General features: G+C 37.2%; 1 protein-coding gene across 1 annotated transcript; it reads left to right on the plus strand.

Moving 5' to 3' along the window:
* The first annotated feature begins 314 nt into the window (after nt 1-314).
* On the plus strand, nt 315-2,049 carry SOX14 (SRY-box transcription factor 14). The gene has a single exon (XM_063440901.1). The coding sequence runs from the start codon at nt 902-904 to the stop codon at nt 1,619-1,621; it is 720 nt and encodes a 239-aa protein (XP_063296971.1). The 5' UTR covers nt 315-901; the 3' UTR covers nt 1,622-2,049.
* Nucleotides 2,050-13,865: the final 11,816 nt, after the last annotated feature.

Raw genomic sequence — 13,865 nt, forward strand, 5'->3', positions numbered from 1 at the left:
CGTAGGCGAAACAAAGTTTTTTTTTTCCTGTGTGTAAATAAAGAATTTAGGGACACTGGCATGCATCACCTTGTTTAGGTAAAGTCCCAGGTACCTCCCTAGTATCACCTCTCTCTGTACCGAAGAGGTGCTCGCCTCTCCAACTGACAGTCACTAAAATAATCACCTAACACCCTTTCTATAAAAGCAGGAGGAGTTGAGGAGTTTGGGCTGCTTCTATTAGTGGATTAACTAACAAAAGCTGCCTTCTTAATCTGCTCTATTTAGTGTGTTCCCTTTCTGTGCCTCCTGTCCCCTTGGTGCTGTATGTAGGGATTGTGCTTTGGTGTGGAGGGTATTCTGGATAGGCTCACAGCTGATTGGATGTCTATGGCAGGGGTGTGAATCCGTTTGATCACTAGATTGCACGTCGTACTAAGCAGGAAAAAAAGGCTTTGAACTTCTCCACTTTTGGCTGACTGTATTTATTTTCCTATATGCTGTTCCTCGTTCCCAGCAAGGTGCTTTTTCTAAACAAGACACCTTCAGGAAGTAGGGAAATCATTTGTAGGAGAGTATTTTTTTTTCTCTCCTCCTATCTTTTTTTCACCTGCCTTTTTTATCACACACACACAGAAGCATACACATACACATACATACACCTTGCACCTCAAGACAAGACACTACTTCCCTGGACCTAAAGAACGCCTGGGTTTTCAACGTTCTATAGCTGCTCCTTCATCAAGAGAAGCTCATACAATCACTCAGTGGGGAGGTCCACGTTTGACTTCAAGATTATTTTTTGTTCAACCACTGAGCATCTGGCATGATTAGTTAAGACTTCATTCTTCATTTTCAAAAGGAAGAGAAAAGGGGGAGAAGTGGAGTTGGCAGTATCTGGTTCCAGAGATTGAGCAGCACCATGTCTAAGCCTGTTGATCATATCAAGAGACCCATGAATGCCTTCATGGTGTGGTCCAGAGGGCAAAGAAGGAAGATGGCCCAGGAGAACCCCAAGATGCACAATTCGGAAATTAGCAAAAGACTTGGGGCTGAATGGAAACTACTATCCGAAGCTGAGAAAAGACCCTACATAGATGAAGCCAAAAGGCTCAGAGCTCAACATATGAAGGAGCATCCCGACTATAAGTACAGACCTAGGCGCAAACCCAAGAACCTTCTGAAGAAGGACAGGTACGTTTTTCCCTTGCCCTACCTGGGAGACCACGATCATCTTAAGACAGGACTTTCTCTTAGTGCCACTGATTCCATCCTGGGGGCTTCAGAGAAGGCGAGAGCTTTTTTGCCACCAACATCAGCACCTTATTCTCTACTAGACCCAAGCCAGTTTAGCTCCAGCGCCATCCAGAAGATGACCGAGATGCCACATACCCTGACCACCAACACCCTACCTTACGCCTCGACTTTGGGATACCAGAATGGGGCATTTGGTGGGTTAAGCTGCCCCAGCCAACATACCCACACTCACCCATCTCCAACTAACCCTGGTTATGTTGTGCCCTGTAACTGTACAGCATGGTCTACATCTAACTTGCAACCTCCAGTTGCCTACATATTGTTTCCAGGCATGACTAAAGCTGGTTTAGACCCATATTCTTCTGCACACACTGCAGCCATGTAATAAAGAATATTATGCAAGAGGAAACTGCAGGTATATACATCTCTGGTGGTGTATGTACAGAAAGACTGCCAAAAACAGGAACTTGAAAGATGGGAGAGAGAAAGAGAGAGAGACGAACGATACTTTATTTGGACCAATTTATCCCCTTGTTCCTGGCAGAATAATACATCTCATTGTGAAGAGGTCCTCAATATTTCTTCACCCAGTCATGAGGATAATTGAAAGTTGTTGCCAGGACAAATTGTAAGATTTGTACATGTCGACCTTGTTTTTTTTTTCCTTTTAGAATCTCAAAAGCGGACAGTAATGATTTTATTTATTCATTTTGATGTACATGGGTTTGTCTTTTATTTCGTTGTGATTTAACCTTGAATTTTAAAGGAGCTGATATTAAATTATTAAAACAATTGGCATTCTTGCCCCAAATATTTTATTTACACATATATGTCGATTTGGTGGGTTGGAGGGTGGGTAGGCGGTAGTAAAGCTATTTAATTACCCTTAAAAATACCTGCATTTTGTGTAAAAACAAAAAAAACAAACAAAAAAAACAAATAAGTATCTAAAGATTGGAGTTTAATTATGATTACAGCCTAGGCTTGGTTGCAGAACTCTTAAAATATTTATTTTTTGAATTAAGTCAGTGTTCATATTTCTAAGACTTTCCCTTAATCACTGCAAGGTAAAACCATGAAATCATATTTGATATCATTAGGGGAAAACCGCTATTAAATGCAATATTTACACATTGGGGAAATGACTTAAAAGAGCCCTCAGTCTTTCTGTTCTTCCCATATATGGCATTTTTTGTTGGTCAATAATATTTCAAATAAAGACCTTATTGGCGTTAAAATACGTTTATGTGTTCTAGCAGAATGTTACTTGCTACAAAGTATCAGTAATTCGTATCATGTTTTGCTGGACGTTTCATAGAAATTCATTGGTAGATCGGATACTTTGTTGGATATTAATATTGGACAAATAATAAATTAACATCACACATATAACAATGCATAGAGGATGCAATATGTTAAAATTATTACATACAAATATATAAAAATATATATTCATTAGCTTAATGTTACTTTTATATGTTTTTGTAGCTTAAGTTGATTAAGATTTCATTTCAGTATATATATATATATGTGTGTGTGGGGGGTGTGTGTCTATGTGTGTGTTTGTTTGTGTGTGTGTGCTTGTTTGTGCATATATTGTAAGTATATAAAATATAATTAATTTACGAATGTACTGAGCATTGTATGTGATGCACTGAAACAAATATTCCACCAGCATCCTAGTTCAATGTTGGTAGATAAATATTTACATTTAAATAATTGGCATTGATAATGTCCTCCAGAACAAAACAAATTGCATGCCTCTTGCATTAGAATATGTGTGACTTCTACACAATGATCTTTTCTATAAACTATGCTGCTTCCAAAATCCTATCCCTTTTTTTTTTTTTTTTTTTTGGTTATTTAAAAAGAAGCGAGGCGTAGAATTAATTCAATGTGGTTTTAGAAGGTTTTAATTACTGGCTTGCATCTATAATGGGATATGCATGGAAAATAAGTGAAATGTATTATAAGGAATCCATGGGAAAATTCTATCCACAATATAGAAAAAAAAAAAGCTTCAGAGTTTTATATTATTTTATTCGGTGTTTATTAAGGAGATTTGATGATTAAGTACAGAACAGAAATTATTATTTTTTTAATTTCATATATGAATAGATGTTTGAAAGAGATGATGGTTCTAGATTGGCAACAGGTGAATTACTTTACAAAGTGGTGCTCTTATTGATGTATGTTTGTTTATATGGTAAAACACTCAGATACACAATTGTAAAATGAATGACAAAACAACCTGATATTACAAACCAATAGACGTGTATACATATTATTTCACTGCTTAACATTGCTCATTGATGATTGATTTTTTTCAAGAATAATAATAATTTGCAGAATAAAACAGGCCAGTGAAATGACAAAATAATTGATACTCCGCAGAGAACAGCTGATTTATCCTTGGAAATAAGAAGTGGATTAGCATTTAGTGTCAAACAATTAGCAGACTGAGGAGTTCTTGGAATAAATTCATTATCTGGGCTATTGTTATGAGAAGATTTTCATTAAATTCTGTCTGTTATCCATCTGCCTTCCTTGGAATAGTTAAATGATTCCCTGATGTTAGTCTTTCTCAGTACTTGTGCCTGTTGGAGGCTGTTGCTTGGAGAGAGGGTAAGAGACAATTTAAACATTCATCTGAGTTCTGAATGGGACTGAGCAGAATAAAAGATATATTAATAAAAAAAAAAAAAGAATTTAAGAACAGCAAAAAACAAACAAACAGGGTCTTGGGGGAATACATGAGTCATTGTGTAGCATCAGAAGGTTTCAGATACTCTTAACATCTCAAAACAAATAGAGACAGGCTTAAACTATACCTAAATGGCATTTAAAGAGCCAGGAACATTAATGGCAAGTGCCCAATTCTGACCCTGTTGCACTCCTTAGACTTGTAACAGAACACAGCTGACAGCACGAAGAAGACAAGTGTTTAGTGATTTAACCCTAGCAGACTCCAGCTGTCATTGTCGTTAGCAACAAGCAAACATCACTGTCTGCTGTTATCTCTTTAAATTGGTTTTACATATAACCCCCTCTTTGTATAGACAGAGCGTGTGTGCACCTCATTCCAAAGATCCATTCTTATTGTAAGTGTAAATGTTCTTTTAATCCTCTCTTGTAATAAAGATCGCATTATTTTACTTGTATTTTCAGATACATATACTCTGCCCCTGCCTGCTGTTTACATGGTCAATCTTATCTTTATAGTAATAAAATAATTTTATTTTGTTGCTCTGCTAAGTGATTTTAGATCATCTGGACTCTAATGACATTTTGACACCTAATCTTTGTTCCAATGTATGTCATCGTGTTATTTAAAGAAAATTACATTCCTTCTTTTAATATGTCCTTATAAAAAGGTGGGCTTGAGAAGTGAAAATATACTTTTTTTATAGAGTATTATATAATGATTCTCAGTATCTGCAGGTGTGCTTCGACTTATTAAAAAATAATGTGCAAGTTTAATTCAATGTGCAAGTGTGGTTAACTAAAATACATCCAGTGCTCAAATGTAATATAAGCATTGATCAAATATAATATGAATAGTGGCCAAAATACAAAATACAGCCAAGACTCAAAAAAGTATTAAATCAGGCACACTTTACATGTGATATAGTGATCAAATATAATATAGACATTGATAAAAATGCAATATAGTTAAAATAGTAATAATAAAATAATAATAATGTATTCAATTAAATATAGTATAGCCAACGATCAAATATAATATAGCCACTGATTATAAAATAATATAGCTAAAGTTTATAAAATAATAAAGACAACATTTGAATATACAGCCAAATAGCAAATATAATATAGTCAAACACTAAAATATAGCAACAAACAATTGTCAATAATGCAGGCAGCGATCAAACAACAATATAGACATTACACAAATATTATACAAGCAGAAACTGTTTGTTATGTTTCCTTATTACATGTGTAACACCTCATAACCCTAGAACAACACTTAAATCTAAATGTATACTTCCTGATAAAATTATTATCATTATAATTATAAATAATTCTGGGGATTTGCTAGACTTCCACAGCACATATTTTGATATCTTTGTTAATTGTAGCAGGGCCTAACATTGATGCAAAATTTCTTTTTAAAGGAGAAATTCTAAGGAGAATAAATACATTATAAAATTCTATATAACAATGCACAAAGGTAAACAAAATGACTCTATAGAAATATATATTTTTGTCTAAAGAGTTATTTTGTTAGCACACTTTACATACATTATCCTTTTAAAGTATGCCACTTAAGTGCTGATATATAATATATATCATATGTACATATTTTCATAAAACCTTTCACTCCAAATATAGTTAATAAATTAAACCATTTCATTTTTTTTTAAGTACTGCCAATTTAGACATGAAATAAAATGTGTCAAATGTTCAATCAGATTAACATTATTAATAATCCTTCAAATAATGCCAGCAGTGAGAAGTAGTAAGATATAAAATAATTTTCCAAGTCCACGTTTCGGTGTAATTGTATAGTGTTCTTTCTGATTATTTGAAGATACCTTTCAGTTGTTATAACATAACTGTCGATGTATTCATTGTATCAAGCAGTGCTGGCCATTGGGAGGTGACAGGTGATTACCCCAGTCTGTTAGTGTATATAGAGTGTTGGCTGGGTTCTGGTCAGGCATTGGGAACGTTCCTGCTAGATGAAGTGAATATTGTATGTTTGATGTGTGTGTTCTTACAACATTCCCCAGAGGGAACAACTGAATCATGTCGAACCTGTTTATCTTCCTCTAGCTTCTTGTGTGTTGAAATCTTTAAATACAGAGTAAGTTCCATTATCAGAGATGTATTCAAGAAAATCATGTAACAGATCTATCTATCTATCTATCTATCTATCTATCTATCTATCTATCTATCTATCTGTCTGTCTGTCTGTCTGTCTGTCTGTCTGTCTGTCTGTCTGTCTGTCTGTCTGTCTGTCTGTCTGTCTGTCTGTCCTCGTGATCTGTACTTGTAGAGTTAATTGGGGCTGTGTAATTTTCCGTTTATTTAAATACCAACATAAACACACACATAAAACAATGTATTAAACAAATATCAGATTATTCACATTTTAACATGTTTATTTTTTATTAGTATATAGCCATTCTGCAGATGTCAATCTGAGAAACGAATATACTCTGAAAACATTAGTAGGATTATTTATTAAAGTGAGAATTTAAAGTCCATTTATAGTGAATTTCAAATTTAAGGCCAGATTAGCAGATCGAAAAGCTTAGATAAGTTAGGGAATTCTAAATTTGGCAGCTTAGACCTTACATTTGAAATTTAGTTTGAATTCTCATTTTGGTAAAAAAAAACAAAAAAAAAACATGTAAGTTTTCAGAGCGTCATTTTTATAAAATTTAAAATAACTGATTTAGTAGATTGAAACATTTAAGCCTTGTGCATTCCTGTGTACACTGTTCATGTACAATGTATTTGTATGTGTGCATTGAACACAGTTTCATCTGAAATGTCTACCAGTCAGATATCCACATCTTAGAGTTTCAATTCCCAGTATACATGGGGAGATGTGTGTCACAGTGGACTTAAATCTTTATAAATCCTATGATTTGACAGTGCTCTTCATATGTCACCATGTTTCAAAAACACAAAACACATGTTTCAAAAACAACACACACACACACACACACACACACACACACACACACACACACACACACTCTATCTATCTAATCTATGCACCCGTTTTCGATTTTATTTCATTTGAATGCACTATGATCCTGTGTATATGTTTTATAGTGAACACTGTTTGTAGTATTGTATTGGCATTTTTATTATATATACAGGCAGTCTTAGTTTCTAAGAAAGGGATAGATACACACATTCAGATGAATTCAGTTAAACAAACATGCACAGAGGGTCCTCACAAGCTTTTCTATCAAATAATTGTTGTCTAACGAAACAAAAATGCTAAAGTCAAAACAACTGAAGTCACCTATTCAAGAAAACCCATTTCTCCCCTTTACCCCCTTTTAATAATAACTATTGTAGACCTGTAGATATAACTGCAGCGCTGCATAATGTCACTTAAAAAGCTTTTATCTGTACAAACACTAATATCTAATGTCTACTTGTGTCATATTTCACCTGCTAAATCTTTCTGTTAAAGTAGAGCGATGTATACAGTGATCAGAAAAAAAGCAGAGTAAACTGTGCATTGGTGAATGATATAAATGAGTATAGAAGGCTAATATATAGAGAAAATATATAGGGAAAGAAAAGAGAGAGAGTGGGGAATTAAGAATAGAGAGATGGAGAGCGTGGGTATGGGAATTAAGAAGAGAGTGATAGAGAATGTATGAAATACGACAATATAGAGGAAAAGAATACAATTGTATGTAGAGAGAAAATAGAGAGAAATAATATTTATCGAAATACTGAGAAAATATAGAGGGATAGAGAAAGGGGAGAATGGGAGAGAGAGGAAAAAAGAGTGAATGTGAAAGAGAGAAAAAATAGTGAATGTAAAAGAGAAATATAGTGTAGGATTTAAGAAGAGAGGGATAATGAATGAAAAAAGAGAATATAGAGGAATGGGGAATATAACTGCATATGGAGAATAAAAAGGAGAGATAATAGATAAAAGGAGAGAATGTAGATAAGGGAATACAATTGCATATAGGGAGATAATATAGAGGGATAGATACTTTATACAAGGAGATAGAATGCTTTACTGATAATTATTCTGAAAAAGTGAAACTGAATTAAAAACATTCTAATGAAAACCAGAACACAGATACAGCCGCAGAAAGAAGGGATGTGTGTAAACCGGATTCTACATTTAATTCAGATTGACAGGATGAGAGAAGATGAGGGAAATGGATCTACCACTATTCCTTCTCAAGGATTGCAAAACAAGAGCTACATTATTATTGTCATTCTCTGAACTGTTAGTAAATAAGTCTCTACCCGGGGTCTTCCTCCTTAACTCCATGTGTAGATAGAAGGGATGTGAAGAGCCAGATTAGACAGTGAAAGCTGATATGTTAGCCAGGGGCCATTTATCCAGATACCTGACTATATCCTAGTTTAAAAACACTGACACCCTGAAGGTCTGTTGTTTCTTATTTTTGTGGGGGCAGAGGGAGATGTTTGCAGATATTTTGCTTCAGTATAATATTAATTGTAATTTTTTTTTTGCTCACATGGAATTAACTCATTCAGTTCTTGTCTTGAGTTCAATGGGAAACATTGGTCGATTAGAATGTGTGAGAAGAATGCTATCAGCACTCTGAAATAGTCAGCTACAATGAAGGCTCCTTAATAAGAATTAACACTATCAATGTGTGGATTCAGGATGCATTGATACATTTGTCTGGAGGATATTCTGTATTAGAGGATTGACAGGTGTCATTGGAAAGAAAAAATAACTGAAAGTATTGTGAAAATATCCAGAGGATATTATCTGGGTATCAGATAGAAAGCATGGAGATGTAAGAAAGATTTCTAAAATAAAGCAGGATATACATAAAAAAAAAACATTGAAAAAAGAGAATGCAAAGAGAGAGAATGACAGATGTAAAGTGAGGGCTACATAGAGAGACAGACAGACAGAATGTGTGTGAGACAGAGATAGAAAGAGACAGAAAGAGTGAAAGAGCATGGGAATTAAGATCAGGAAAAGATAGATGAGCAGAAAAAGAAGAGGGTTTGAAAGAGTGCAGAATGATTGGGGAATATACTGAAAAATTAGTCCTAAGAGAAAGAATGAAAGATAAAGGAATCTCAGGAGGGAAAAAAAAAAAAAAGTTAAAATAAACAAGGAAAGAAGAGGGGAGGAGGATAGTGAGAAAATGAAAAGCATGTGGAAGAGAAGAGAGAGAAAGGGGCATTTAAATTCCAAGATACAAAGATCTGAAGGAGTGCTCAGCTTTCAATCACAGGCTAACATGTAAAATAGATGTCAAATACACAGTCACAGGATACTAATTTAGATGTAATAAAAGTGCCTCAGTGGAAAGCCCTCAGTAATTTAATGTTTGTCCACTTTCCTCTGCAGCCCTAGAGTATTAATGCAGGTCAGGCTCCCTTCCAATAGGTTTACGACAGATTGTCTGTCTGTTTATCTATCTATCTATCTATCTATCTATCTATCTATCTATCTATCTATCTATCTATCTATCTATCTATCTGTCTGTCTGTCTGTCTGTCTGTCTGTCTGTCTGTCTGTCTGTCTGTCTGTCTATGTATATATCTGTCTGTCTACAAATATCTATATAGATATCTGTCTGTCCATCTATCAGTCAATTTATCTGTCTGCCTACAAATACCCCAATCACTTTGATGTAAAAAATGAAAATGACCTGTAAAATCTTACAACATTTTTATAGTTCAATGTAAACATCGATAGGAACAAAGACAAACAGTGTAAAGAATCATTTTCATTTACAACTTGCAAAATAGAATCCAGAATAAGGGAGAAAGGGTGCAGTGATATCAAGCTTCAAGAAGTACACAATGTCTAATCTAATCAATATCTAGAGAAATCCTTCTTAATATACAAACCGACATAACTATATCTGAGCCTCGGGGAGGCCCCCATATATTTGTTCATTGTGAATTGCTTTTACTAAAGACATGATAGAGTGTGGTATTTCTTTTTTCAGGACATACAAATCCCAGGCCTAGATGTGTCTTTAAGGCATCCCAAGATTTTGCATTGTTTAGTAAACACAGCCCTGTGATGAAAGTCAGGAAAGACTGGTGTCTATAATTCCCATGAAGGGCACAGCATATCGATCAGCTTTCACTGCTTATTATATCAGGGGATGAGGCTTATTCAGAATAGATAGACTGGGAGACAATTGAAGTTTTGTAATAAACAAGCAGAGATTAGTATTTCCTTGTTTTGCTGTGTTCCCCCCTCCTCCACCCCCCATTGTCACAGAGCTAAGAGATACGATGTGCTCACTTGAGGTGTAATAGCATTACCGCAGTAATTAACATTTTCATTCCACATTTGGATTCTTTACTTATCTACAAGCAGCATATGTTTGGAGAAGTTGGGATTCCTGCATTTGCAGCATGGTTCTCAAGGTGCCGTGTAATGTATTGGAGTAAGGATGCTCTTCCAGGCTTTACCTCATTCATTCTTCTGTTTCATGTCTTCCTTTTTCATGTACGGTATATTTAGGGGTGGTGAATGAATGAGCCCAAAGGAACAGTTTTGATGAATTGTGCCAACATGCAGTATTTTACAATTAATGACCGGGAAGGGTTAAAGAAAGAATAATACCTCGATTTGTTGTAATTTTTATAGTTTATTTAAAATAGAATATATTTTGTGATTTGCTAGATGATGTATCCATCAAAGTATATCATTAAATGAGCTGCACTCAGGAGTTAAAATATCTCCTCTGTCATGTTTTCTAGTTCAGTTTGTGGGCCGAGTTCTTAGTGTAACTCACCTCAACCAGCAGAGCAGAAAAGGGTTGGGGTAGTAAAACACTGAATGACTGGTTAATTATAACTACTGTGTGGTAATAAAACTTCTCCACACTCCATATATAACAGGTACAGGACATGTTTAATCAGATTAAACCGGGTCATGTTTAATCTGAATGGGGGACTTAGCAAACTTTTTCTCATGTCCTCCCTTCTACCAATCATTTAGATGTAACATCCTGCCAGAGGTGCATTTTGGATCTGTGCTGCCCTAGGCATGATGGGACTCGAGCACCCCCTAATTTAAATTTGCCTGCCCCTTACTGTCAAGGCCACACCTCTTCCTCTTAAAGACTAACACACACTTTGACTGACAGACACACCCTCTCAGATACACTGACATACACACACTCACTGATTTGACACACCCAATTACTCACTCAAAGACACACACAGACAGACACACTAACTGACAGATACACTCACTAACAGGTATGCACACACTCACTGACATACACACACACACTCACAGACACACACCCACCCACATTCACTGACAGACACACCAGCACTCACTCACAGACACCCACACTGACAGACACACATTCACTGACAGACACATACGCTCCCTCACAGACATATATTGATGGACATACACACATTCACTTACAGACACACACACACACTTACATTCACTGACAGACAAACACTCACTCACAGACACACATTGACAGACATACACACATTCACTGACAGACGCACACACTCATTCACAGACACACTGACTCACAGACTCAATGTCACAGACTGACAGACACACTGACAGCTATACACACACACACACACACTCACTAACAGACACACACACTGACACACACACATTTTCCCCCGACACTCACAGAATATTGTTATTTTTTTCAATTTAATTTAAATCCACCCAGCCTCTCTACCTTTGGGAGAGCTGGGGCTGCTGGGCTGGCTGATGGCCAGGCTGTTGAGGCTGTTGGCAAGGCAACCATGCAGGCAGGAAGGTGGGTAGGCGTGCAGGCTGGAAGGTAGGCAGGCACGCAAAGCAGGCAGTGAGTGAGCTGAGCTCTTCTTGCTCTGCTCCCCCACGTGCCAAAGAGTAATGCCAGGAGCCGGAGTGATGTCATATTCTGGCTCCAGGCAATACAGGGACAGAACTGGCCACCCACCCTGGGGGAATCCAAAGGTGGACAGCTGACCAGCTCTTTAAGCCCCTTAAAATGAGGCTAACAAGAGATTTGTCTGGGCATTTGAAGTTTTTTGCCACTCCCTGGAAAGTGCCGCCCAAGGCAAAAGCCTTGTTAGCATCGTGGTAAATACAGCCCTGCATCCCGCTACTATCAAAACATCTATGTAGGATCCCCATTACCACAATAAGCTGTTTGCAATGAAAAAATCAAACAAAAGCAATGAAAATAGCTCAACACAACAAATGAATGTTCCTAGAGACACCGTTGGAAGCATAGTTCGCAAGTTCAAAGTTGAAGGAACAGTGGATACAATACCTAGATCGGGCAGAAAAGGAAAGCTATCAATTTCTGCAACCAGATTTATGAGAAGGCAGGTTGCGAAAATCTCTCGAGTGACTGAAAAAGACCTCCAGCAAGACTTTACGGTAACAGGCACTGAGAAAAGTAAGGCGCATAATAAACACAGAAGGTTTCCATGCCAAAACTCCAAGACATACGTCACTACTGACCCAAAAGCACAATAAAAGGTGACTCCAATATGCTCAAAATCATACAAATAAGCCACAGAAGTTTGGGGATTCTGTTCTGTGGAGTGATGAAACAAAACTGGAACTTTTTGGCCCAATGGATCAGTGGTATATCTGGAGGAAGAAGAATGAAGCATACGCTGAAAAGAACACCCTGCATACAGTTAAGCACGGTGGTGGCTCGGCGATGCTCTGGGGCTGTCTGCATTCTCTGGAACTCCCCTAGACTCTCACGCAGTTGCCTCTCCTTCAAAAAAATCTTTGAAAATCAATTCTTAAGGAAAGTATATCAATTAACCCCTTAAGGACACATGACATGTGTGACATGTCATGATTCCCTTTTATTCCAGAAGCTTGGTCCTTAAGGGGTTAAACCGTTACTATCTTGCCATCTGCCTACCTTTGGTAAGGCACCTTGCTTCCTCTCCTGCAACTATGTTATCCAGAATACAAAGCCTTCATTGTAAACTACTCAACAATATCCTACCCTTACCTTTTGTGTCACTTTACCCTACTCCCTCTGGAATGCAAGTTTGTTTGAGCAGGGCCCTAAACCAGGGGTAGGCAACCTACGGCACTAGTGCCATGCACGGCACTCGAGGTGTCTTTCCACGGCACTCAAGGCTGCTAGAGCCAAACAGGCTCTGGCCTATAAGGAGTCTCAGTGAAACTTCAGATATCTGCTAATACGAAAAGGTGGTGAAGGAAAATCCTCAATGTATGCATTGCAGAACGTAGAGGAAGTGATCTCAGATCAGTTCCTCCCAGCACTTGTGAATGGGAATCCACACTGTAGTAGAGCAGCCTGCAGCTGCTGTTGCAGCTCCTGTCCTTGACCTGCACCTGGCCAGCCTGGTCTCCACTGGAACCCAGGGAAGCCACCCACACTGCTAAATATACACAGACCTGCAGAGTAAGCCTCCCCTCATACAAATAATATGAACAGCCCACTCACAAACATACACACAATCCCCACTAACGCAACACCACTAACAATCCACATAAATGCACACAATCCCACATGCAGCCTCTCACATGCAATACCCCAAACAGCCCCCACACACTACCAAACACACAATGTGACATATCCATCCACAAACAATTCCACAAGCAGCCCTCATACACAGCCCACATTCATATGCATCATACACGATACCATAAACTACTAATGAACATATACAATATAATAGATCATATACGCACAAATACAATGATACAAAGCAATTACAGTAAAAATAACAAGCAGAATACGGCAGCATACATACCTCAAATTAAAAAAATAGGATCGGCACGCTACGGGACATCACAATCCTTTATCGGCACAGTGCTGCTAAAAGGTTGCCTACCCCTGCCCTAAACACCCTCTGTACCTGTGCACCAAACTCATTTTAATACAAATGTGCGTCTGTTTGCCTTCCCATTGCATAGTGCTGCA

Source organism: Pelobates fuscus, chromosome 2 (assembly GCF_036172605.1).
Source record: "Pelobates fuscus isolate aPelFus1 chromosome 2, aPelFus1.pri, whole genome shotgun sequence".
In the NCBI taxonomy this organism is placed as follows: domain Eukaryota; kingdom Metazoa; phylum Chordata; class Amphibia; order Anura; family Pelobatidae; genus Pelobates; species Pelobates fuscus.